Source organism: Sciurus vulgaris (assembly GCF_902686455.1).
Source record: "Sciurus vulgaris genome assembly, chromosome: 8".
Taxonomy (NCBI): domain Eukaryota; kingdom Metazoa; phylum Chordata; class Mammalia; order Rodentia; family Sciuridae; genus Sciurus; species Sciurus vulgaris.
This window is the reverse complement of record NC_136468.1, coordinates 67,718,485-67,746,323: the sequence shown is the minus strand read 5'-3', so window position 1 is coordinate 67,746,323 and position 27,839 is coordinate 67,718,485. Positions and strand designations below refer to the sequence as shown.

Genomic DNA, 27,839 nt, shown 5'->3' with positions numbered 1-27,839 from the left:
TTTGCTCTTGTATGTTATTCAACATATATATTCAGCATTTATATTTGTAAATGGAATTATTCTGAGTTTCCACAGAGTTTTCTGTTTTTGGTTTTCTTAGGAACAAGAGGACTCAGGAAATATGGTCGTCATTTTAGTAACACCATAAATTCAAGATAATAAATGATTCAGTAAAGCTGTCACTTGTCCAGTTTCATTAATTCAGAACATCTTCATAACTTTAAATCCAACTACCTTCCCTTTTGTTTAAAAAAAACACACAACTTTTTCTGAAAGATGAATTATTTTCCAGTGTTAGGCCAGTTTGTCCTCAAATTAAGCAGAATTTCAACATCTTGTTGAGCCAGTTTGTAAATTCCAACTTCATTTAATGCTGCTGTGGCAGTAAGCTGACCTGAAGCTGACTGTAGTACATCTTTCAGGAGCAATGCAGAACCAATGTTCAAATTCAAAACAATACAGGCTTCTTTTACACTGTTTGGGGGGCAGGGGAAAGAAAGGAGGAAAATTGAGATTTTTTTTTTTATTATCGCTGTCATCCATATTGTAATAATTTCTTTTTTTTGGGGGGGGGGGGTGCTGGGGATCAAACCCAGTGCCTTGTGCTTACAAGGCAAGCACTCTACCGACTGAGCTATCTCCCCAGCCCCTAATAATTTCATTTTGAGAAACTAAAGTTTCCTTGCACTGCTGGTCAAATGTCCTCTCTATTAAAATTATTTATGGATTATTATTGTAAATATGTTGGGACTACACAGGTGCATAGAATTTGTAAGTTCACTAGAATTTATAAGTTCATAAGGTACTAGAATCATTGCTTTCAATATATAGACATTAGTTCTCTAAATACAATAATTGGTATTAATAGTCTATTAAATATAGCTACCACTTTAGGTCCCTAAGGATATAGGAAAACAGAAAATTAAGAGATGAAAAATGAAAGCAGAAAATAGGTAAAAAACTAAGATAAATTAAAAAACAAACAGTTTATCTTACTGAGACAAGCAAGTATAAACTTTGATTTTAGAAGTTTTAAAGGAATGTTTTATAATCATACAAGCCCTATGTATAATACAAATTTTAAATCAATAAAATCTGAAAATATTTCTAACAATTATTCTCACATACATTTATAATTATACTTACAATCACAATTAATATCAAAGGTGTAAGAAAAAATTTTCTTCAGGCCTGGCGTATTGTTAGGTATTAAACATATCTGTAATTACTTACATTTACTGAATATGGCAGAAACTGCCATTGTTTTTATTCTCTATAAGCAATTAAGAACATTAAACCAAATGCTTAGAAAACAAAGTCCAACTGGATAATTTATATCCAGTTCTGGTCAATTTTCTGAGGTCATGGGTCATATCTTATAAGTGATTTTGGTTTTCCTATTGTGCTCTGAACATATAGTAACTATACAATGAATGTTTTAAGATTTTAATTTAATATCCTAATTAGGATAAAATATATTCCATGCATGTATAATTTTATCAAAAAACTCTACTGTCATGTGTAACTAAAAAGAACCAATTTTAAAAAAAAGATTTTATGGCTCAGGAGGCTGAGGCAGGAGGATCGTGAGTTCAAAGCCAGCCTCAGCAAAAGCAGGGCACTAAGCAACTCAGTGACTGAGTGCTCCTGAGTTCAATCCCCAGTACCCTCCCCCAAAAAAAGATTTTAATTAAGCTTATTCCACCAAACATCAGAACTCTTAAAGCTGTTAAAAACAAATCAACCTTCTCTAACAATTTGACACATCAATATTAATTGTTAAATATTAAGCTTACTGTTTAAAATAATTTTCTGGTCTCTTGCAATAATGAGAAAACAAAGGGAAAAGGTTCCGAGTCATATCAAACTGCAACTGGGCTGCTCCTCCTTCATTGAAGTGATTAGCAAGAATTATCTGAAACACAGAATAATTCATGTAACAGCTGCCTTTAATTATCACAGCCCCAAAATACTTTCTACTGTTACTTACTTACTTTTTTTTTTTTTTTTTTTTTTGGGTACTGGGGATCGAACCCAGGGCCTTGTGCTTGCGAGGCGAGCACTCTACCAACTGAGCTACATCCCCAGCCCCTACTTACTTCTTGATATATGTATACGTCCAGCTTTTCCACAAGCATTTGCCAGAAAATTTTAAATAAGGAGAAACAAAGCTGCTGCTCCAGTTGAAGTAAACGGTCTCGTAATGTAAGCAATAACGGGCAGGCTGAACTGGATAGGGACATTACTGCCTGTTCTGATTGAGATGGCAAGGATAACCATCTGTAAAAAAAACAAAAACAAAAACAAAAACACACATTTTTACCCTAAAATTTTTCACTTTTTTTGTGGGGGTAGTACTGGAGATTTAACCCAGGTATGCTCTACCACCACTGAGCTATACCCCTGGCCCTTTTTTATTTTAAGACAGGGTCTTCATAAGTTGCATTGCTGAGGCTGGCCTTGAACTTGTAATCCTCTTGTCTCAGCCTCCTGAGTAACTGGGATCATAGGTGGGCATCACCATGCCTGGCTTATAATTATATGTTTAAAGTTTTAACAAATCATGTTATATTTGGAAAAGTTTACTGTCCTGCGGAATTTTGGATGAGAAATGGGTACAATATTAAAACCTCTATCAGAAAGCAGATGTATCTATGTTTTTATTTTAGCTGTCAGTGAAATACCTTTATTTAATAACAGAATGATACATATTTTTTAAATCCCAAAATTTTAATATTTGACTTATTAATATAAAAGTTAAAAAAAAATTAAGCTGGGCATGGTGACACACATCTGTAATCCCAGCTACTCTGGAGGCTGAGACAAAAAGATCACAAGTTCCAGGTTGGCCTGAGCAACTTATTAGGACGCTATCTCAAGATTAAAAGGGCTGGAAATATAGCTCAGTGGTAGAATACTTGCTTATCATGTGCAAGAACCTGGGTTTAATTCCCAGTACTAGGGGAAAAAATTTCATATGTATTTTTATCATTTAAGGCATCAGCTACTTTTATGCACTAATTTTCAGCAAAACCAACAGTGACGAATAATACTTTCAAACTGATTGAGATCCTCTGTGTGGCAGGGACTACAATATGTCAAATACATATTGCTTGTTCTAAAGCAGCTCATGTTCCAATGGAGGTAACAGATACCCTCAGGGAATTATGGTAGTGAAATAAATTGTACAATGCAAAGATGCACAGGGTGCTATAAGAGTACCTTGCTTTGTAAAATGAGTGACAGGCTGGGCTATTCGACCCCAGATCATACCCTAGCTCTCTGTATTTACAAAATAGCTGAGGAATAAAAGATTTCCATCAAAAACAGTTAAAGTTTGGGCCTGGTATGCATAAGGCCCTGCATTTGGTCCTCAACAATGCAAAAACAATAAGAAAAGCCCCTAAAGTTTAGAGTGCAAAAGGCAAAACCCTGTTCTATCTAGACACTTTGAAAATTTGGCTGCATGTACCATCTTTCAGCTTTTACTAAACTAGTGTAAAGGGTTAACTTATACTAAGTACCTACCTTTCTTTCTTATAAAATTTTGCAGCATCTTTAACTTCTCTAAAAACATGGTCTACTTGACGGGTCAACATATCATGCTTCAAACGCTCTAAGAGGTTAATCATGTCATCAAAGACAGAACTCTCCATAGAGGCTAGTTGTCCCAGCTGCAGTTTACTGAGGGTATTATTCTCTGCAAAAACCTCTAGGGCTGCTTGTTGAAGTTGTAGAAAGAACTGAAACCAAAAATGCATTAACACGTTTATTAACATACTTCAGTGTCTTGAAATAGAATTTATGTATCATACAATTCACCCATCTAAAGTGTACCGTTCAGTTGTTATCGTACATTTAGAATTGTGTATCCATCACAATTTTAGGACATTGTCATTACCATCTTGATATCCAAAATCCCTCATTCCTAGCCTTATCCCTCAATTCTCTCCTCACTCCCTCCAGTCCTAGGCACCACTAATCTACTTTCTCTCTTTGATTGCCTACCCTAGACATTTTAATGTGTGGTTTTTGTGATTGGCTTCCTTCACTTATTATAATGTTTTGAAGTTCTGTCCATGTTGTAACATTAGTACTAGTATGTACATTAATGTACAGACACACTACATTTTACCTATGCATTCACTAGCTGATAAACATTTGGATTATTCCCTCTTCCTGTCTATTATGTATGAATAATGCTTCTATGAACAATTGTGCACAAGTTTTTATGCAGACATGTGTTTTCACCTCTCTTAGCATAAAACTATAGGAGTGGAATTGCCAGATCAAATGGTATTTCTACGTTTTACAGTTGAAAGAATTGCCAGGTTGTTTCCTACAGCAACTGTATCATCTTACATTCCCACCAGCCATGGATGAAGGTTCAAACTTCTCCATATTTACCTAGTAATTTTTGTTCTTTCTTATTGTCATATATTTTCACTTGCAGTATTTTGCATTTTCCTGATAGGGAACATGCCCTTTTAAGTATTCATTTTTCTAGATACAAACTGAGAATTGTAGTAAACTTGGAATACATGAAATTTAAGAAAATTAAAATGTCATTTTTATAGTGCTATTTCAGGTGAAATTAACATTATCCTTTTTTCCCTTCAGGTAAAAAAAAAAAAATGCTGTGGCTAATGCAAAAGATTAAAAATGATTTAAATATCCATTGACTGAGGGATGGTTAATATTCTCCACAATAGAATGTTATGTAGCTTATAGTTAAAAAGAATTAGACAACTCTTTTATGTTCTGAAATTGAATAACTATGGTATGTTGTTAACTGGAAAGAGCAAATCCAAAGAGATATGCAGTATGTTATCATTCATATACACACACACTTGTTTTTTTGTTATACTGGGGATTAAACCCTGGGTGCTCTACCACTGAGCAACATCTTCAACCCTTTTTATTTTGAGACAGAGTCTCAACAAGTTACCAGACTGTCTTTGAACTTTCAATATTCTTGCCTCAGCCTCCAGAACCACAAGGATTACCTATGCCACCATGCCCACCCTCCACACTGTATTTTTATGAGTAGCTTTGGTAGGATACATAGAAATTAATAAAACTAGGGAAGGTTAGTAGTAAGAACTATTTTCACTATACGCCATTTTGTGTCTTTTGAATTTTGTATGACATGGTTTACATAGTCATAATTTTTTCTCTTTTACTCCTTTCTACGATAATCATGTACTTAACTAAACAGAAAAAATAGCACTATTAATAAGCATTTAAGAGTAAGATTGACCATGAAGATTTGAAATTTATTTTCTCAAAAATACAACTATAGAGTATTCCATAAACCATTTTGTCAAGGTTATTTTTTCAATAAAACTCCAAATGGTATTAAACAATAAATATGTCATGATAAACTATGTTAAAGGCATTAAATATTTGGTTACCCTTGAAACGCTGCCTTGCGAATTTTTGGTTGCTTTGTTTTAAAGTTCTAAAATAAGCCAGTTGTGGCACACAACTGTAATCCCAGCTACTTGGAAGGATAACAAGTTCAAGGTCAACCTAGGCAATTTAGTGAAACCCTGCCTCAAAAAAAAAAGGGGCGGGGGGGCCCTGGGGATATACAGCTCACTGGTAGAACCCTAGTACCCCCTCAGATTCAATCCCCAGTACCAAAACTAAAAATGACTAGGAATTCAGCTTGGTGATAGAGTATCCCTGGGATCAGTCTCACTACTGCAAAAAAGTTATTGAAATAAAACTCGTGAAAAATTAATAAAAATCAAGATGGGTGAGATTGTGCACATCTGTAATCCCAGCAACTCAGGAACCTGAGGCAGGATGATCCCAAGTTTGAAGACAGCCTGGGAAATTTAGCAAAGACTGTATCTCAAAATAAAAAATAAAAGGGATAAGGATGTAACTCTGTGTACAGTCCCCCTAAATTCAATCCCTAGTAAGCAATAAAAAACTAAAAGCCATTTAGAATTCTCCCAAAGACTTGATAAACAAAATACATAAGTATGATAACCAGGCTGGGAGTATAGCTCAGTAGTAAAGTGCATGACTAGCAATCCCCAGCACTGAGGATAAAAAAAAAAAAAAAAAATCTGGTGATCAATTTTCTTAAATGTTTACTAGTAAAATTTAGATTACTCAACATGAACCTGGAGTATTACTCAGTCTCTCTCTCTCTCTCTCCATATCCATTTACATGGTAATGTGTCATGGCTACTTTTACCTGATCAGCATCTTTTCCTTTTCTTTGGTAACAGTACCAGTACCCCAGATTTCCTTTGGGGAATCACCTCTTCCCCACTCTGATGTTCTCCTCTGAGACAACTAAACTCAGGTGGCATTATCTCCACCCTTTGCTGTCAAAGATACACACGTAACTTGGTAATATCATGCCCTGGCCATACCAGTGATTTTTCAGGGTTGAATGAGTAAGAGGCCACCTTGGTAAATCAGCTGAAACAATCAGGGGAAAATCACAGTCCTTATGAGGTTAGGGATGGAACATGTGAGTCTGGAGCTACCTAGAGTCACCTGTCCAGAGCCTGCCTAAAAATGAAACCAGAAATGAACTTTAGAACAGCCATATGCCAAACTAATGAAAACCAAGTGAAGCAAGGTGGCACACACAAATTCCTTACCTCGACCCTACCCCATGACTTAGGCCAATTCAAATCAAGTTTCTATCAAAAATTCCTAATTCTGAATGGCTGGATATTTCAGGTTTGGCATAATCTGCTGATAGTTATCAGTAAAGAATCTGAAATGAATAGAAGTTGAACTCTGTCCATTTTTTTCTAGTTATGTAATTATGTAATAAAGAGCTTTAATGATTTTTATTTAAAGCATTCACAGGCTGAAGGATTTTTTGATACTAAGACAATTAACATCATAAAAACCATGGTAGAACCTAATAAATTCAGGACCAAGATTTTAAGTTTTCTAAGGGTAGGGAAGATGGCAAATTTGTCTTTGTTAATAGACCATGGCACAAGTAAATTAGTTAATGATGTTCCACAAATAATTTCATTGAAGCTAAAAATCTGTCCCTGAATGAGTCTCATTAGATCCTCTGGCATAAGAATCCAGAATAACAATTTATTTCATACTATTGAAAAAGCTTTAGCAGAAAATGGAGCAGTGTGGGGCTGGAAGAATACTTACTGAAATTAGAAACACAACATACAAAAGTGCAAAATGAATGAATGCATGCTGATTAGTTGATTTTATAAATGCACTGATCATTATACTCTATATTTGTTTTATAAAATATTTTCCTTGCTCAGCAAAATGGCATTATGCACATGGATTTCAGTTAACATTTTTATAAGAAACCGTTTGAAATGATTACTAAGTCCCAAAATTCAAATAAGAATAAACTATTGCCAGGCATGGTGGTGTAATTTCAGGAGTGCAGGAAGTTGAGACAGGAGAATCACAAGTTCAAGGTCAGCCCAGGCAACTTAGCAAGACTTTTACTCAAAATAAAGAATAAAAAAGGATGTGACTCTGATTGTGATCATATTGTCAAGGTTTTATCTTATTTACATCTGTTATGGGTAAATTTATTTTTGTTTCCTGTGTATTTTGGCTTATTACTGGTTTTTAAGAAAAAGACTTTTTAAAAAAATTTTTGTAGTTGTAGATAGACAGCATACCTTTATTTGTTTATTTTTCTGTAGTGATAAAGATTGAACCCAGTGCCCCACATGTGTGAGGTAGGCAAGGACTCTGCCACTGAGCTACAGTCTCAGCCCAAGAAAAAGACATTTTTTATTTTGCTTTATCTTTCATGGCAAGTAAGTATAGTGAGGAAAGTTTTCTTTTATGTAATGCTTTAGCAGTATGACATAATTTTTTAGTTTTATGGAGAATAAAATACACTACTTAATGAATTATCAGTATAATTTTTGTCTCAAATTCAGATTTTAAAATATATTCTCTTATTTCTATACTTCCTTTCTAATCCAGACACTGAATATTTTTAAATCTCCATGTTTCTGCTTTTTTGTCTTACTGCTTTAAAATGTGATAATATAGATTTTAAATTAATTTACCTTGTCCATCTTTGTAACACACTTATAAATTATGCTTTTCCTCACCTCAGTCTTTCTAATTATAGACTTTATAAGTTTTAAATTCCCACTTTTCACATTTTAAGGGTGATATTTTAAATTTAAAATATAGTTAAAACTATAGTTGTTTTATTGTTTTACTTTCCTATTTTTGTTTTATGACAGAATTATGTAATATTTTACATTTATAATGTACCTTCACATTCACTAACCTATTTATTCAGCATAGTTTTTTCATTGTTTAATATATATTTTACCATCTGTGGTCATCTAGCTCTCTGTTAATGTTTTGTCATGAATGAACTTTATGAAATAGATAGGTGTTTCAGATATCTCAGAACAGTGGTTCCCATGCAAGTGCACCCTGTCCAAGAAGGAAGTCTGGGAAGCCCTCTGAGATTTCTTTATACTGTATCTAAAATAATTAAAGGAATTAATCTATCTGTGTCAAGGCTCTAAAGGCTAATTAGATTTCTTTACTTCTGGCTAGAGTACATTTGGAAAATCAGGTTACCAGAAGCCCTGATAGCCAGTATATTCCTTGGATTATTAAAAAGAGTAAAAATAAATTATTACTTAATAATTATAGTTAGGCAGATCAAATTTGGCAACATATAAAATGTGCAAGGAGGTGCTGGGCATATAGCTCAGTTGGTAGAGTGCTTGCCTCACAAGCACAAGGCCCTGGGTTCAATCCCCAGCACTGCAAAAAAAAAGTGCAAGGAGGTGGGAAGGATCAGCAAAATCCTTGAAGGGAAAAAAGCATCATAGTACTTGTTAACTGGACCTAAGGTTTAGATTTTTAGATTTACTTAAAATAATCCTGCCAATATAAGTAATTAAAAGTTTTAGGGATGTGATCATAATATTGTGGTTATATTTACTATTTATCTTTTAGAGATACATACTAAAATATTTACCATGAAATAGGATATTTGAGGTCTGCATCAAAATAATCAAATGTGGATGGGGTTTCTGAAGAAGATGAAATGAAACAGAAGTGGGGTAAGAAAGTGGTACATGGGGTTATTTAATTAATTAATTTGTTTATTCAAGGTGCTAGGGTTCAAACCCAGAACCTTATATATGGCAACATTCTACTCAAGTCACATTCCCCAGCATAAGTAATTTTTAATGTCTGAAATAATTCAAACTTTAAGATGTTTCTATTTTAATGATTCTTCACAATTTGTCTTGTTTTGAAGATATCCAAGAAGTATCAAATATTATTCTTTCGTTTTCCTTCAAGTCTGGATTTTATTTATTTATTTAAGTTTTTGGTGGTGTCAGGAATTAAACCCAGAGAGTCCAGACCCTCATGCAAGCTAAACAAGCACTCTGCCACTGAACTAACTATATCTCCAGCCCAGAGTCCTGGATTTTATTTATTTTGATATCACTGTTAATAATATTTTCTGTGGTAGGAATTACCATATATGAATATTTCCTGAAGACAAAGTTGAAAATGAAAGAGGTTCATTCTATGAGCAACTATTTCATGAAAGGATTTTTTTTTTTTCAATTTTTTGTTTGTTTTTTTTGGTTTTCGTGGCGCTGGGGATTGAACTAAAGATCTCCTGCATGCTAGGCAAGCATTCTAAGTTGTATATGTTCTCAGTCTTCCAATGACTAAGTTCATCAAAATATCTGAATTATTTAGCTATTTGAGATTTGACTGAGAAAAAGGTGTAGTTTAATCGTATCTCTGAAGTTTGGCATCACTGTGATTTTGTCTAACATGTTATTTTGCTTGCAATAGATTCAATATTTCAAAAAGTCAAAATAGTTCAAACTGCTAATACATTACTTAATATAAAAGTGCATCAACTCACAACATTGTCAGCCCAGTCTGCTAGTACTGTTGAGATGTAGTTCACAGCATTAAGAATTGCACAGTATCGAAAGCCAAGGGAGGCTCTAGTCTCTTCTTTCATCACCTGTGTTAATCGTATCCTAAAATCATCTACTAAATCCTTCTGTAACTCCAGGAACTGCAGCTTTCGGGAAGCGGTGGGGAGATTTTTATACCTGTCTGTGGAGAAAGTAAGACATGAAGGTTTTTGGTACCGACCGACCATTTAAGTAGGGGTTGTATTTCTAAACTCTCTAAGAACATGGAGTTTCACAAGTATACATATTTATCAACAATCATTGACCAATAAACTGGGCAATGTACTTCACATTTACATATAGTGCATCACTGTATGTAAATCATGCCTCGATTTTTTAAAAACCCATAGGAGAAAATTACATTAAAAAATGCCAGCTGGACATGGTGGAACACACCTGTAACCCAGCTATTTAGGAGGCTGATACAGGAGGATTTCAAGTTCAGGGCCAACCTAGGCAACTTAGTGAGACTGTCTCAAAATAAAAAATAAAAAGGGCTGGGAGCCGGGTGTGGTAGCACATACCTATAATCCCAGCAGCTCTGGAGACTGAGGCAGGAGGATCATGAGTTCAAAGCCAGCCTCAGCAACTTAGTGAGGCCCTAAGCAACTCAGTGAGATCTGTCTCTAAATAAAATACAAAAAAAGGGGTGGATATGGCTCAGTGGTTAAGTGCCCCTGAGTTCAAACCCCACTAGCTAAAAAAAAAAAAAAAAAAAAAAAGGGGGATAGGAATGTAGCTCAGTAGTAGAGCTCTCTATATAAACAAACAAAACAAATGCCTCCATTTCTTCAAAAAAGTAAATGGCATTTTTTTTTTAAAAAAAGAAAGCTCAGAGAGATTAATAAAATACATATTTAAGGAATTACAGGTGACATGATGTTGAAATGTGCTTTAAATACTCTGGGGAAAAAAGTTGGGTAGAAAATGTTACAGAAAACACAATTATTTGAACCTTGATAATGGGTAACATAGGATAATATGTTTTCCTTTCTTTGTGTGTTTTTTTTTGGGGGGGGGGGGGGCGGGTACCAGGGATTAAACTCAGGGGGTCGCAACTACTGAGACACATCCCAGCCTTATTTTGTATTTTATTCAGAGACAGGGTCTCACTGAGTTGCTTACCACCTTGCTTTTTGCTAAGGCTGGTTTTGAACTCACAATCCTCCTGCCTCGGCCTCCAGAACTGCTGTGATTATAGCCGTGCCCAGCTACCTTTGTTTGTTTGAAAATTTTCCTAATATTTTTTTTTTTTTAAAGACACATGAGTTTTTCTTAAGTTTTTAAGGGTTTTTCACATTTTTTCTTATAATTAAGAATACAAACTATTTACTGATTGGTTTGGAATAACACTTTTTCATATTATGTGACCAAGAAATGGACTACAAAAGAAAGATGGAAGCAAAGGACTAAGGATGGTAGCAATGAGAGCCTTCTGGTACCTGGAGAACCAGCAGGTCTACAGTGGGGCAATATGGATGCTGCACACCAACCAGGACCAGCAGCTGCTAGGCCACTCTCCAGCCAGAAAAACCTTTTGTGATAAGAATTCCTATTCCAATCTTCAAATTGATTATTGGATTTTACTCTCTTCTGTAGTTCTTGATAAATTAAGGTCAAGAAAATAATATTTAAAATTCATGCTTGAGTCACGCATGGTGGCCTATGCCTGTAATCTCCCACCTACTCAGGAGGTTAAGGTAGAAGAACCTCTTGAGCCCAGGAGTTCATGGCCAGTCCAGGCAACATAGCGAGAGACTCTGTCTCTTGAAAAAAATTAATTTAATTTAATTTAGGTCAATTACCATTGCTGAAGACATTTAAAAAGCTGAATGGCAAGACAGTTCAGGTAATAAAATTAAATTCTCATTTATTGTTTTAATATAACAATTCAAGAATTTTTCCCTCAGGTACACCAATGTTTAAGTCCCAACTTAAATTATTTAAAATGCAAAGTTTGAATATTTGTTAGATTCAACTAAAATAATAAACTGAATTTGATTATAATAATCACTATATATATTAATATTTTTGAGCTACCAGAAAAAGTATCATGTGAGTCAGTACTTTTAAAACAAAGCCCTAACTTAAAACACTTATACTTACCAGTTATAACCAAGAGTAGAGTCATAAAAGTTTCTGCACAGTCTGGAACTTTCATTTCATCTACATCAGTGATATCCTTATATTGGGATACCCAGGCAGCTTCTGATGAAAGCATTGAGTCCATTTTCTGAAGAGCAACTGATATGAAGAAAAAAGGATTACATTAATTAAGTAGTGATTCCTTATAGTGATTCCTTATTTTTTCAACTTGTAATTTTTTTGTATGTGATACTGAGGATCAAATCCAGGGCATTTACATGTGCCAGGCAAATCAACCCACAATTTTTTAGGAATGATGACTTTTCTATACAATAAACCCACAATCTCCCACTAGTTATGCTATATTTAAAATACTCTATTTTCAAATCTTCAAAATAGTTACACTGCCAGGCATAGTGGTACACACCTATAATCCCAGCAGCTCAGGAGGCTAAGGCTAGAGGATTGTGGGTTCAAAGCCAGCCTCCACAACTGGCCCTAAGCCACTCATCAAGACTCTGTCTTTAAAGAAAATATAAATAGGGCTGGAGATGTGACTTAGCAGTTAAGCACCCCTAGGTTCAATCCCCGGTACCAAAAAAAAAAAAAGTTATACTGACTACATCCAAAAAGATTATACCAAGAACAGAAATACTGTATGGTAAATCTATAAAACAGCTATATACTATACCAGTTTGAATGTTCCACTCTAGAAACATGTACAGTGTAATTCAAGAAAAAAACTAAAGTTTCATGGGAAGAAAAGAAAATAAGATTATCTCTGAAAGCAACTTGATAAACTCTGACCAAGAAAAATTTTGAGAACTATAGTTTCCAACAAGGACAGGAGGAGGAAAACACCAAAAATTTATATACACAAAAAGATATCTCAATGGGAATAGGAAACACAGTAGAATAAATAAGACATAACTTTCCTATGTTCATATATGAATATATATGATCACTAAAACTCCACATCATGTACAATCACAAGAATGGGATCCTAATTAGAATGTTATACTCCATGTATGCATAATATTTCAAAATACTTTCTACTATCATGTGTATCTAAAAAGAAATGTTTTAAAAGTGGAAAAACAAAAACAAAAACAGACATCTCTGTCCTATGGCCACATGAGCACTTACATTTTCTCTCCACAGTCAACCATCTCTGAAAACAGGTTTCCTCTGATAGAATATGCATACAACTAGCAAAAGTGCAAGGATAGCAATGAACACTGTGTAGCTCCCTTTCAAACAACAGCACCTCATCCACCAAATGACAGAAGAGATTGTCATCATAGAGCAGACAAGGAATATCTGAAGCTAACTTCTCAAGAACCAGCATCATGAGACCCCGAGAAAATTCAAGCTAAAAGAAATACACAAACATGAGTTAAATAGATAACAAGGTATTCAAATACATGTACAACTCTAAAACTGAAACACTTAGGACTGAGGCTCTTACCCTGGCATTTACTGCAGAGCCTACATTGTCTAATATTGGCTGAATCTTCTCATCCAGAAATTGAGTATGGTTTCCAATCCACATAAGTACCTGAGCCAAGTACCATTCTGGCTAAGGAGGAAGATAAAATAGTTAGAATTTTTTATTTGTTCCAACTAGAAAATCATAATCCCTATTTAATTATAAACATACAACACTTTAAAAAATTAGTTGAAAATTCCTATCTGGAAGAACACAGTTTCTACTCTGAACTTCAAACTCATGAAAAAGTTTAATAACCAAATATTTCTCAATATACTCCCAACAAATTCTAATAATGTGGTATAAGCCAATAAACTGATAAATTTAAATGTCATATTGGGGTAAGTGTTTACCTAGGATGTACCAGGCCCTGGGCTTAATCCCCAGCCCCCTGGGGGGAAAAAAAAGCCACATATATTTAAAACTTAGCATTTCAGTAATAGGTAAAAATGATGAGTGTTACAGAGACTTAATGGCCTTGTTTTTTAAATTTTTAAATATTTTCTTCTTTTTCTTTTCAAATGATAAATTAAGGAAAATTTTGGCTTAAAACAGGTATAATTATAGAAAGGAATATAGGCAGTATTTTAAAATTTCCTTAGAGTTGATTCTGCAAACATTCCAAGTTTTGTTGGACAAGGATTCAAAAATATTTACTGAATGATAAATCCTCTTGTGTGCTAGATGATGGGAATAAAAGATGTGAATAAGGGTTGCATAGTTAGGCTTAGTGACAGAGTGCTAGGTCCACTGGGAGCACACCTTAAAAAGCAGTCAACCAACTCACAATTTTCTTACATTAAATTATTACTGCTTCTCTACAACTTTAGGTTCATTGCTTTGTCTTACTATTCAGAACTAAGTAGTTCTGCCCTTCCTCCCACCAACACCACATCCAACAAAGGAGACCATAAAGTGCAGCCACTCTGTTCCTTCCTGTGCAAACACATACAAACATAATTACCTATCACTGGATTCTTTAAAAAAAAAAATTTTTTTTTAATGGTAGTAGGGATTGAACCCAGTGACAATATACCACTAAGCTACATTCCTGGCCCCGTTTTTATTTGGAAACAGAATCTTGCTAAATTGCCCAGGCTCAAAGTAAGATTCTCTTGCCTTAGCCTGCTAAATAGCTGGAATTACGGGCATGTACCACACCATGCCTAGTGATTTCATTTAAAATTCTATGAAGTCTATAAGTTCATTTATATGATATGTACAATGCCTGGTGTGATTTGGCACTTAGTAACATTTAACTTAAAATACTCATTGTGTATAACCATAGAAATGAAAAGTTGTACCCCATTTGTGTACAATGAATCAAAATGCAGTCTGTAAAAATAAAAAAGATTTTAATAAAAGTAAATAAATAAATAAATAAAATACTTACTGAACCCCTAACTACATGTGCTACAACTGGTAGTAAAACTCAATAGATAGGGTAGTAGCCACCTCCTAATAATTTCCTTTTTTCCCCCCTTTTTCCTTTTAGGTACAGGGGATTGAACCCAGCAATGCTTTCACCACTTACCCATATCCCCTTTTTACTTTTTCTTTTGGGGCAGGGTCTCATTAAATTGCTGAGGTTGGCCTCAAACATGCAATCCTGGACCTCTGTCTCCCAAGTCACTGGGATTATAGGCATAAACCACCATGCCCAGCCCTCCTAGTAATTTCTAAGATTATAATTTAACTTATTTCTCAAGCCAAAATAAAGGAACTTCTCAAAACATGCCTAATATACACCAGTAAGTTCCCTCAATTAAAATATTGGTGATAATTTCCTTAAAACTATTTACATTTATTCCCATAATCTCTTCGCATAGCTATAAATCATTTTAGTATTAGCACCTCTATTTAAAATTAATGCTCTACTATTTTTTGGCGTTCGCTTTTCAGTATATTCATAAATCCAAAGGAGCAATTTGTACAATGAAATACAGTGAATCCAATTGTAAAAACTGTCACAGCAAATACTGTAGCACACACAGCAACCCTAGAAACTGGTCACATGATATGCCGGTGAGTAAACTGACTCCTGCAACATATCAACCTCAAGTCCCCAGCCATAGAGGGCAGTGACAAAACAGGAGTTTAGTTCTTTAGGAGAAAAACAAAAAATGTGAATAGAGTAAATTTTAACTTAAGCTGGGTGAAAGTATAGAAATCTAATATTTGCTATTAATGAATCAAAGATAAGAGTTGACAAAGCATACCTTGCTTATAACATTAGTCTGCCGGTTGCCTCTGAAGTGATATCTGAACCTCTTTTGAAGGGGAGTCAGCATAATCTGGATGGGCAGGATGACAGAAGGGGAAGCAGGCAGAGAATACTTTTCTGGGAGTTGTTTGGCTCAGTAAGTAATTCATCTCTGACATAGTCAAGTCAAGGAAAAAGAATTTTTAAAAACATATATATATATACACACACATAAATACATGTATATATGTATACATGCACATATATATACTCATACACACAATTTTCCAACAAATATATCAATACTAAGTAAAAATTATGATACAAATAATAAGTAATCTAACTTTAAGTACAACTGCAATTTAAAAAAAGCACATTGTTATTAGAATTAATCTGTAAATCTTTCCTAAAATAAAAATACTAGTAAGGAAATTCAAGTTATCATTTGATTAAATTACCATTTTGTTACTCATTCAATTCTATTATATGTATTGCAAATATGATGCAAACTTGGTTCAGTCCCTTTCTCAGAACTCTTCCTTGCAGTACTCTGGCCCATACACAGATCACTTTGCAAAAGAACAATCCACTACTCAATGGCCATTTACACATCAAGCCCAACCCAGGACTCTCATTTGGGTTCTTGACCACTTTCAAAAAGTTTTACTCTGTAGCCATAAATCCACTCTATAAAGAAGAAATTTAATTAAGTTTTCCACTTCGATAAGATACGAGGTTTGTAGTTTCAGTAACTGACAAAAACAATGTCTCCAGGTTACTGTATATCTCAGGAGCACTGGTGGGTCGGCTTAAGCCAACAGTTTGAGATTGAGGGGGCACAATGAATGGCCAATGAAGCTGTGCTAAAACTTCCTCAAAATCGCTTGTAATGGAAAGAAACAAACATTCAGTACAAAGTTATCAAATAAACACCAAATATCCATCTGCAAGTGAAGACCATGAAATATGGGTAAATTCTCTACCTTGTAAGCTTGTCCTTGAGAATCTTATGCCAGAATTTAACTGTGGCTCTCATGAACTAGAAGATGAATACAGGTTGATTCCTGAAGCTTAATGTCAAGTTCTGTCATAGCCACCAGGGTAGAGGCTGCCTCTGGCACATTATTGGTCATCAGATATTGCTGAATGTTATCACTGCAAAACAAAGCAAAGAAAATAAAACTTAGGACAATTTATTCAGAATAATTTTAAATTAGGAGAAAATGACTTCTCCCTCATGTTTATATAAAGTTACATCCAAGGAAGACTGAAGCACCACCCTGATGTGGCTATTACCCTAACACTCATTGCTCCCTTGGAGCCTGGAGTCTTCCTAAATTTCTCAGCATCCTTCTAAGAGCAGCAGCTCATGTTCAGGATAGCATCTGTTAGGGTCAAGTACATTATCTTCAATTTTTATTTCCTTTGCCCAACAGATCTTAATTTCCCACTTGGAAGAAATATATTGCAAACTAAATGTGTTCATTATATTAAAACAAAAGATTACTATGCTTAAGAAACATACAAATGTCACACAAGAACTTAAAAACAGTGGTCGAGTGCATGTGAGTTCAATACCCGGTACCCAAGGGGTGGGTATTGTGAGACAATGCAAAAAAAATTACCAAAGAAATTATTGGATCTGAGAGCTTTAACTTAAATCAGATAGATAGAGAGGGAGATAGATAACTATAGATGGGGCAGGGGGAAAAAGGATTGCTTCTAGGATGATCTATATCTCTGCATAACACTGAAGCATAAAGGACATTTTAGAGCCTAGGAAAAAAATCTTCATTTGGAGTATACTGCTGTACTGTAGTATTCATGAAACAGAACTAAAATAAAGCTGCTAGTCCTAATAAGAAGAAACTATTTAAGTTAAAAGAGAGAATCACAGAATTAAAAACAGGTCATTAAAGGGAAATCTGGAAATGAGGAAAATCCCAGAAGCTTAAAAGAAAGCTAGAAATCGAGATGTTATCACAAAAGACCTAAGGGAAAGAACACATTATTAAAGAGGGAAATAATTGTTTCTGTACTTCATTATAAACTACTTATTTCTAATATGATTTTGTGGACACATTTCTCTTTTAAACAATTCAGATATCAGAAATGGTTATCAACCACAGTCCTATTCTACTTAATATAACAGTTTTAATCTAATAATTTTAATGTAGTACCATGAGAGGGAGACCTTTAAACAATTTATTTTTCTTAATAAGGTTATTAATATTACCTCTTACTGGTATTTTCTTTCAGAGGGGCAAGGAGAAATGAAGTAAAATAAAGCAAGGTTTAAAATTCCTTCACTGCAAATAATTTAAACAAGAAAGAGATGATCTAAAAAGGTTAAGTCAATTTCTGGAATCACTAGTCACACTATAGTCTTTAAACATAAAACTTCTCATACATGCAAAATAAGGATTTTCATACTTAACTAATAAGTAAAATGCTTAACAATCTTAGGAAACATGCAGGACATAAGAATACATAACATATTCATAACATGTATAACATTAAATATATCAACTATGGTACATTTTAAAGAAAATATTAAGAATCTTGGAACCAGACATGGTGGTGGCACACCTATAATCCCAGCTACTCAGGAGGCTGAAACAAGTTCAAGGATGGCCTGAGTAGTAACTTCCCTGTCTCAAAAAAAAGCAGGAGGTGGGTGGTGTTACAGGGTGATGTAGCTCTGTGGAAGGGGACTTGGCCTAGCATGCAGGTTCTAGTTCACTTGTGGAGAAGGGAACACTCTTGGATAATTTCTTTCCCTTTGGTTTTCCAGACAACATTAATGGCTGCTGACAGCTATGCAACAAGAATAGCTAAAACTAAGCAAGGATGCGACAATATGATTTTAAAGAGCTGGGGACCACCATATCATGAAACCAAATTAGCTATTCATTTAGGTGGAAATGTTACTTCAGCTGTTTAAAAAGCAATACCAGATATAATCACCAGTGGTACATATTCAATTTAAACAACTTCTTTCTCCCCCCTACCCAAAGTTAGTAGAATTTTGTTATTCATCTAAGAAAAGTTAGTAAATGATTCACACTGAAAGAAATTCAAATTCTAGACGAAGCAATCCATCTCCATTGTAACAATCTCTAAAAATTAAATAGTAATACCTAAAGTATCACACTGAGGGTTTGTTTTACTAATTTCATATTACAAACAATACTTTTTACCATGTGTTCATAACACAATTATAAGACTTAAAATTTTAACATACTTACTGTCTTTCAAATGTAAATTAAACTCCCTGAAAAGTTTATATTCATTCACAATAAAGGAAAAGAATCATTATCATAATGCTACTTTCCTAACAACTAGTAAAAGTACATCATTATAATCTTTAATTAACTCAATTATTTAATGGCAAGCATGCACACTCTAAGACAGAGCCTCAAAGGAAAATAATAATTATGAGAACAAAAAGGCCCATTTTACCTTAGTTCTTCAATTTGTGAAATCCATTTAAGGTAAGCGAGATGCCGTTCAATCTCTTCAATTTGGTTAATCATGGCCCCGAGATCATCCATCCAGGGCTGTGCAGTCAGCAAATGGCTGTTAATGGAGCTGAAGAGATGAGTTTCTTGCTCCAGAAACCGATTAAGGAATTGCTTTGATTCTTCTGCATTTTTTAAGGCACTCTGAATTCTTTTAGGAATTTCTGATGAAATGGTAAGTACCTAACCATACCAAAAATAAATAAATAAGAGAGAGATAATAGCAGCAATCAGATAAAATTTTCATAACCTTTTTTATTAGTTCATTCCCTTCCAAATACGTATTTGTTCTAACAGAACTGAAAATTGTCCATTAAAATTTCAAAAGAGTGGGCTGGGGCGATAGCTCAGTTGGCAGAGTGCTTGCCTTATAAGCACAAGGCCCTGGGTTCAATCCCCAGCACCACAAAAAAGAAAAAAAAATTTTCAAAAGAAAGATTTGATGTCTTCATCCCTACCACTCAAACCCAAAAATAAAATGCTGGATGTAAATGTGATAAGTCATTATGTTCATTATATTATTCACATACTATTTGTAATAGTAAAAAATGGAATCTGCAAAAACATCCATCACAAGGATACCTGGTTAAATAAATTGTGGTATAGCCATATTTGAACGTCATAAAACGTAAAAGGAGAAAAAGAGAGATCTATATTTACTGATATGAAAACAAGTTCTATATTATATTAATTGCAGTAAGTTAAGCTATGCATATTTTGAGCATATATGTATTTGTATGTGCACAGAAAAAATTTTAATTATATATTTCCTATTTACATAAAATAAAAATTCTGTAAGGAATTTAAAAAAAGAAAGTTCTATGGCAGTATGAAGAAAAATGAAAGAATGGTTAGATATAATCAAATGCAAGAGAGCAGCCTAAATGAGGAGGGACTCATAAATGACTGCAGGTGGGAAAGTAGGAAAGGAGATGCTGAGGAGAACTCAGATGACTTGATGATGAGGTTGGAGGAGGAGGAGAAGAAATTCATGAGAACGTCTATGCTTCAGGCCTGAGCAACAGGCATGGTTCCATTACTCCAGAAAGATAAAGCTTTTAAGAAATCAATCAGTACAATTTTGGATATGCTGAACTCCAGATTCATTAAGGGATTTCAGCGAATGATGCAGTACTCATCAGGGAAACAAGCCTGATTATTGTAGAGAGCAAATGGCAAATTTGAAAGTGGAGACAGATAATGAAGATGACTTTTTGAAGAAGACTGACAGCGAAAGGAAAGAACAAATACCTACTAAAAGATGAGAAGAAGGTTTTTTTTTTTTTTTTTTTCTGTTTTAGTTTAGGGTTTATGGAAAAGACCTATGTATGTCTAAATGCTAGAGATAGGCCTGGTTGAGGAATAAAGGATAAAATTAGAAAGTTCACTGATGTGGCAAGAAAGTTGTGGGGTGTAAGGACAGTCTTAAATTGAGACTCTATTGAACTAAGAGGTAAAATTGGGGGCTGGGGTTGTGGCTCAGAGGTAGAGCGCTTACCTGGCACATGTGAGGCCCTGGGTTCAATCCTCAGCACCACATAAAAACAAAAATGAATAAAAAATAAAGGTATTGTGTCCATCTACAACTAAAAAAAAATTTAAAAATTTTTTAAATAGAGGTAAAATTGGTTACAGATACGTTTGGGAACGTGCAGTAGACTGTTTAATAGATTCATGCTAGACGACCTCAACTTTATCCGTTTTGGGAAAGTAAAGGGCAGCTGGGTGCAATGGTGCACACCTATAATCCCAGCTGCTGAGGAGGCTGAGGCAGGAGGACTGCAAGTTCAAAGCCAGCCTCAGCAACTTAGCCAGGCCCTAAGCAACTCAGCAAGATCCTGTCTCTAAATAAAATACAAAAAAGGACTAGGGATGTGGCTCAGTATAGTTAAATGTCCCTGGGTTTGATTCCAGTACCAAGAAAAAAAAAAAAAACAAAAAAAAAAAGAAAAAGGGCAGAATGTCCAGGTCTGGTAGGTGTCAGGGAGATTGGAAAGGGCAGTCTAGTGGGTAGCAGCAGAACTGATCTTCCTGTAGAAGTACTGCCAGGTGAGGCATGGTGGCAGAGCACACAATGGGCCTGCACAACCCACTCAGCTGTGTGATAACCTCTAACAGAGCCCTTCAAGAGTAGAAAAAAATGATGGGGCCAGGCTAAATACAGAGACTAGCAGTAGGTATGGTAGAAAGACAGGAAGATGAAAGACTTGGAGGCCCAAGGTAATGGGTGGGGATGGGAGAACATAAAACAACTGAAAACCTAGAGATGACATCTATACACTGCAGACTATAATTAATTTAGTAGTTAAGCAATAAATTTTTTTTCTTTGACTATTCCAAGGATACAGATACAGTTATTTTGGGCTCAAGATTACTTTCATCGAGTTTTTAAAAAAAATTTTACGTAATGTTTATTGTAAAAAGAAAGAACCTGAAAATACATAAAATATGAGGATAATAAGTCATTTTCAGTCAACTACCCAAAAATAATCATTTATTACAATGTTACACATTTGTGTTTTCTTGCTGTGTGCATTTATAAAAAATTGGAATGATAGTGTCTAAACATTTTTGTAAACCATGAAATTATTTACTCATAAAGCACTTTAGAAGTCACTGTATAAAAGCAATATAAAATGTTAGCTATCATTGCTTTCAAGACATAAATCAGTAGGAACGTTCTCTTTTAAATAATCAATAAAATATGTAGCACCTTTGTAGGTCCTTAAAAACCTATTACATAGTTTAAAATGATTAGAATATTTGTCACAATCCATGCTTTAAAGTGCTATAAATAATAGTGATTGTTTATATTCTATATATTATTGATATTATTTCAGTGAGTTTTAATACTTACCTGTTCTTCTACCTGTATTTTACTTTCTGTCATTTGTTCTATGAGTTTATCAAGTTTTTTTAAAGATTTAAGGTCATTTCCAACTTCCTTTTCTATGAATGCAGACACATAAGAAGGAAGGTCACCATTATCTGTACCTTTGCAGACCTGTTCACTTCCCACAATAGATTCAATGTTCATGTCACCTAAAATTAAAAAAGGAACTACTCAACACCACTAAGTACTATGGCGTTAAAGGAAATATAAAAGATACACAAGGCAGTGTGTCTACCTTTAAACGTCAACAATTTTAAAACACACACACTAAATAGATTATAGATAGACATAATATCCAAATGAATGACTATAAAGCAGTCTATCAAGCAAGTACTACAAAATACCTAAGAGCTGAGGAAATTCTGAGTGAAGAAAAAAATTCCTAAAGTCTTGAACAGTAACCAGGGGTTTCAACAGATATTGCCATGACAATACTAATACCTTTTCAAATTTTATAAGGAACCAATGGTATGAAGAATTCCAAAGGAGTTCTCTAGTTTTAAAATGTTTATTGAAATATTTCAAGTATAAGGAAGAAATCTGAAAAGGTGATCAAGAAGTAAAAAATACCTCTTAAACAATTTTAAAATGTCATTGTTACAAGGAGTCCATATCAGAAAGAGGAAGAAAAGAAGAAAACATGAGAGAAAATACAAAATTACTAGGAAATCATCAAAATGGCTATTTTGTACAAAGTGAGATTCTTTTCATGCCAAACAACCAGATTTAGCCCAGTTCACATTGGACTTACTAAAAATGTGGCAAAGCAGATGACTCAGAACCCTGAAGCCATTTCTTGTGAATAGTGGTAAGATGCCACATTTATGAAACATCTACTAAAACAGAGCAATGTCTGGTTAAAGAAGAAACAATGTGTGCCTTTGATCTCATCCCAATGTGAAATTTCCCAGACTATCCAGGATGTTTATTAAGACCTAATTAGTGGGCTAAGATTGTGGGTCAGTGGTAGAGCAGTGGCCTAGCATGTGTAAGGCACTGGGTTCGATTCTCAGCACCACATATAAATAAATGAATAAAATAAAGGTCTAGTGCTGGAGAGATAGCTCAGCTGGTAGAGTGCTTGCCTCACAAGCACAAGGCCCTGAGTTCGATCCCCAGTATCACAAAAAAAAAAAAGTCTATCAACATCTAAAAACAAATTTTTTTAAAAAGAGCTAATTAAAGTCACCTTTAATTCTTTGTGGAGTGAAGCAAAAGTTAAATATATAAACTAAAAATTTCCAAGTTCTGTCTTAACAAAATATTTAAGAGAAAAAATTTGTAGTTAAGTTTATTTCAAAGTCAACTAAATTATTTTTAACTGTCCTAAATTTGTGGATCAATAGCACTGCTCTTCTATCCAGGTATCTCTTGCTATGCTTTGCTGACAATCTATGCCAGAGTGGCATTCTTTTTTTTCTCTTTTTGCAGTACTGGAAATTGAAACCAGGGCCTCCCACAAGCTAGACAATGCTCTACCACTGAGCTACATCTCTAGCACTTTTTATTTTGATATAAGGTCTCACTAAGGTGTCCAGGCTGGACTACTTCCATCCTCCTGTCATATACTCTCAAGTAGCTTGAATCCAAGTGTGTGCCACTGTGCCTGGCTCAGGGTGCCCTTCTGAACAGTGCTTGCACCTCTGAAACCTGGAGGTTCATAGCAGTTCTTGGCAAAGAATTAAGGGGTGACATAACCAAAGAAAAAGGCAGCCACGCACGGTGGCACACACCTGTAATCCCAGTGGCTCAGGAGGCTGAGGCAGGAGGATTGTGAATTCGAAGCCAGTCTCAGCAAAAGCGATATGCTAAACAACTCAGCGTCTAGATAAAATACAAAATAGGGCTGGGGATGTGGCTCAGTGGTTAAGTGCCTCTGGGTTCAATCCCCAGTACCCCACCCTCAAAATAAAAGGGCGGGGGGAATGCAAGAGGAGCCAGAAACAGTTCTCCCAGGCCACCCCAGTGTGCTGAGATCAAGTTTCTCTCTGTGGAATCTGTTTCCATGCATAAGGTATCCTCTTTTCATTACTTATAGTTTCTTCTTCCAGAGTAAGTTTTAAAAATCTCAAGTATAATGGTAGTTTCATTTCACTGGTAAACAAGCTCAGTTCTACTCCTCCACAATTTGAATTATTCCACATTGAGGAATTAACCTTTCTAGATTTGAGTAATTCCTAGTTTTAAAAAAGTGTATGTGAGAGATAAAGTTGGGAGAACGAAACAAACTCAGAACCCTGAAGCCACTTCTTGTGAACAGTGGTAAGATGCCACATTTATTAAACATCTACTAAAACAGAGCAACGTATAATCTCCCTTATTACAAACAACAGTCACTTTAATTATTAATATCTGAATATATACCTAAATGCAAAATGTAAATATCAGCTATTGTTCAATTACTTATGTAAAGATTAACAAAATAAAAATACATACCAGTGTGTTTGGTATCATGTATGTTCCTCCCTCACCCTTCCCTCTACCACCAAAAAATAAAATTTCCCTTTGTTCTACTTAACTTCTAAAATCATTTCCTGGTTCTCAATCCAATACTATTTATTTTCTTCTCCTTATATGAACAGGATTGGCTTGTGTCTGCATCCAAACTTTATTAATATATAATAACAGTATATATTAATTATGGTACATATTAATACATTATATATTACTACAAATTAATATATAATTGTAAGTTCATTATGAATATAATTATATCAATATCATTATGTATTCACAATTTCTTTCCCCTCCCCCATTTAATATAAATAAAAAAAGTGAGTTGTGTGGTATATCCACAATAAACAGGGAATCCTTTGGGAAAGGTCAGGTTGCTATTAGGTAGCCAATTCTACCTTAAAATTAAAAAAAAAAGATTAAAAAAAATAAAAACAAATCATGCCCTTTTTATAAATATAACTATTCAATTGTGTCATAGTACATTCTTAATCAAATGACATTCTTCAAAATGACACATTGATGATTTAGGAGATTTTATGTTTATTTTATGTTTTATGTCCTTTGCTTTTTTTTTAACACAATTATTTTTTATTTGTTCTAATTAGTTATACATGGCAGTAGAATGCATTTTGACACATCATCCATAAATGGAGTATAACTTCTCATTCTTCTGGGTGTACATGATATAGGATCACACTGGTAGTGTAGTCATATATGTACAAAGGGTAATAATCTGATTCATTCTACTATCCTTCCTACCACTAATCCTTTTCTGTTTTTCTGTAAAGAGCACTACTAATTGCAAAGTAGTTGACTGAACACTGGAGGAACAAGGACAAAGTCCCTGATATGACAGTCAGTGTCTATCGTGTTACTAAAATGATGTATTGATAGGTGTCAGACTTCCCAAATATCTGAACATGGCAAAGGTAGAAAAGGAAAGGTATGTTCATCAGCTTTTCATTGCTGTGAGTAAATTATCTTACAAGAACAACTTAGAGGAGAAAAAGTTTATTTTGGGCTCATGGTTTCATAGGTTCAGTCCATGGTTGGCCTACTCCATTGCTTTGACCCTGTGGTAACACAGAACACCATGGCAGAGGAAGACTCTCAGCTCATGACAGCTAGGCAACTAAAAAAGGAGAGTGCAAGAGAGCCAAGGACATATACAGTCCCAGGGCATGCACCCAGTGACCTGCTTCCTCCAGTCATGCCCCACCTGCCTACAGTTAACACCCAGAAGTCCCTTCAAAGTATAAATCCAGGGGGCTCAATCCACTGATAAGGTGACGGTTCTCATAACCTAATCATTTCACCTCTGAACATTTCTGCATTGCCTAACATGAGTTTTCCAGGGGACCCCTCATATCCAAACCATAACAGAAGGGTTTAACTAAAAGTTATGGGGCACCCTCAAATCCTTCAATGAAAAGGAGTTAAGCTGTTGGCAGCAAAGCCTGTCAAGAGTTATGAACTGCTTGGAGCTTTCTTTCTGAGGTACTGTATCAGTAGTCAACATTAAGAGTAAACTTTACTCCTAAAGGCCAATGGTAATGTGGGTACCCTTTCTTCTACCACTACTCATTCCCAAACTGTTGCCAATAGTCAGAAGAACCAATTCCTGGCTCCCATGAAAGAGCTATATTCTCTACCCCGCAAAAAATAGTTCATCTCAAAAGCCCCTTAAGAGTCCTTGATTTCCAATAACCTGTCATGCTTAGATTGCTGCATCTTAGTTGATTCTACCTTAACTTTAAAAAAATTCACATTAAAGTAAAATGACAAATGTCAACATCCTGACATGTTCTTGACCTAGGTATGAAATGCGGGTAACAACTTTTCCCCCTTCCCTGACCAGTCCAAGATCCAGGACTCAAGTTATCCACTGTGCTCTTACCAGAGCAAATTTCAATTGCAAATTCACTGAAGATAAAAGTGCAACTAAACAATTACCATTTACCTTCTTTGAACCCAATTGATGATGATGATCATGTTTCCTAAATCATTAACCCCTCCAAACTCCTGATGCTTAAGTTGATACATCACTAAAATGACAAGCAAGTCCCAATTATTCTGAGTCCTATCTAATAGGCAGCCCTCAAATGAAGTCATACCAGTTCCTGTTCTAGGTAGGGGGTCAGTAAGTGCTATTCTTGAAAGCATCCCACATTTTACAACCTTAGACAACAATATGCATAAAATGATAATCAGTATTTATTACTATGTAAAAATATTACACAGAAAGAAAATAGCTGATCTGAAAGATAACAGGCTAAGAACACTTTTCTGCTGCAGACCTGGAAGGGTGAGTTTGGGACAGATGCATGGGCAAAAAGAGCTAAGGTGTTTGGAGCCTGCTTACTTTTCTCCTGGATGTTCTTCCCTTCATCATCACGTTCAGAGGAGCACTAGAAGGAAAATAGGTGTGACAAACAAATTAAGAATGAAGTAAGATGGAACTCATACAGGGCTCCTAAGGGGCACCCACTGGAGGACAGAGAAGTCCCAGTCTCCCTCCCTTGGGGCCTTCCTGAGGGTCCAAAGCAATCAGATATAGGTTTGAAAGAGGACTATCTCCTTGGTGCCACCACTGCCACCTTCCCTGAAGGTCTGTGCAGGAGTTTCCTGCCCAGTCGCCAAGGTCACCACCCAAAGAGATCTGTCATCTCACCGGGACCACCAGAGCCACTTAACTAGGAGTAGTCCCTCGGGGCGTCTTTTTTTTGGGGGTGGGGGGACGGGGTTTGAACCCAGAGGCGCTTTACGACTGAACTACATCACCAGTCCTTTTTATTTTTTTCTTTGAGACAGGGGCTCACTAAGTTGTCCAGGCTGGCCTTGAACTTGCGCTCCTCCTGCCTCAGCCTCCCGGGTCTCGGTGATTACAGGTGTGCGCTTCCACGCCTGGCACACACGGGATCTCGGAAGGACCTCCATCTCTGGCCGCGGGAACCACCTTCACAAGCTTCCAGGGTCACCTCACCCAGACAGTCTCCCCTGGGAGATCTGTACCACCTCACTGGGCCACCAGCGTCCCCTCCCCGGGTCGCCTCACCGGGGCTGTCGGCGCCTCGCGTATCTCGCCGGCCGGGAGCATTCTGCCTCCACCGGAGTCCTCGGCTCCATGCGCAGCCAGCGTGGCCTGCGGAGTCCGGATTCCGCCAGCGACAAACACCAGCTTCGACTCGGTCCTAAGGAGGACTAAGCGCCACCTCAACTTCCTCTTGCTGTCTCTCTGGTT

The 27,839-nt window shown here is 35.5% G+C and overlaps 2 protein-coding genes across 3 annotated transcripts in view; one reads left to right on the top strand and one right to left on the bottom strand.

Annotated features, from left to right (window-relative positions):
• The window catches only part of EFCAB10 (EF-hand calcium binding domain 10), a 40,811-nt gene extending 13,164 nt beyond the window's left edge, over window positions 1–27,647 (top strand). The window contains exon 4 of one of the 2 annotated variants that reach the window (XM_079150045.1): window positions 27,410–27,647. In XM_079150045.1, coding sequence (XP_079006171.1) covers window positions 27,410–27,440 — 31 coding nt within the window. In that variant the 3' untranslated portion in view covers window positions 27,441–27,647. Of the gene's footprint in view, window positions 1–100; window positions 181–27,409 lie in introns of those variants that run through there. The other variant, XM_079150044.1, reaches the window with a different exon arrangement.
• On the bottom strand, window positions 78–27,839 carry RINT1 (RAD50 interactor 1). The gene is given in 18 exon segments (XM_079150010.1): window positions 78–474; window positions 1,797–1,915; window positions 2,100–2,280; window positions 3,529–3,743; window positions 9,893–10,092; window positions 12,057–12,194; window positions 13,182–13,407; window positions 13,504–13,614; window positions 15,744–15,880; window positions 15,883–15,899; window positions 16,460–16,488; window positions 16,490–16,610; window positions 16,711–16,767; window positions 16,769–16,882; window positions 19,190–19,431; window positions 22,106–22,290; window positions 26,961–27,006; window positions 27,654–27,839. Coding segments are annotated over 18 exon segments (2,373 nt in total). The 5' UTR covers window positions 27,696–27,839; the 3' UTR covers window positions 78–281.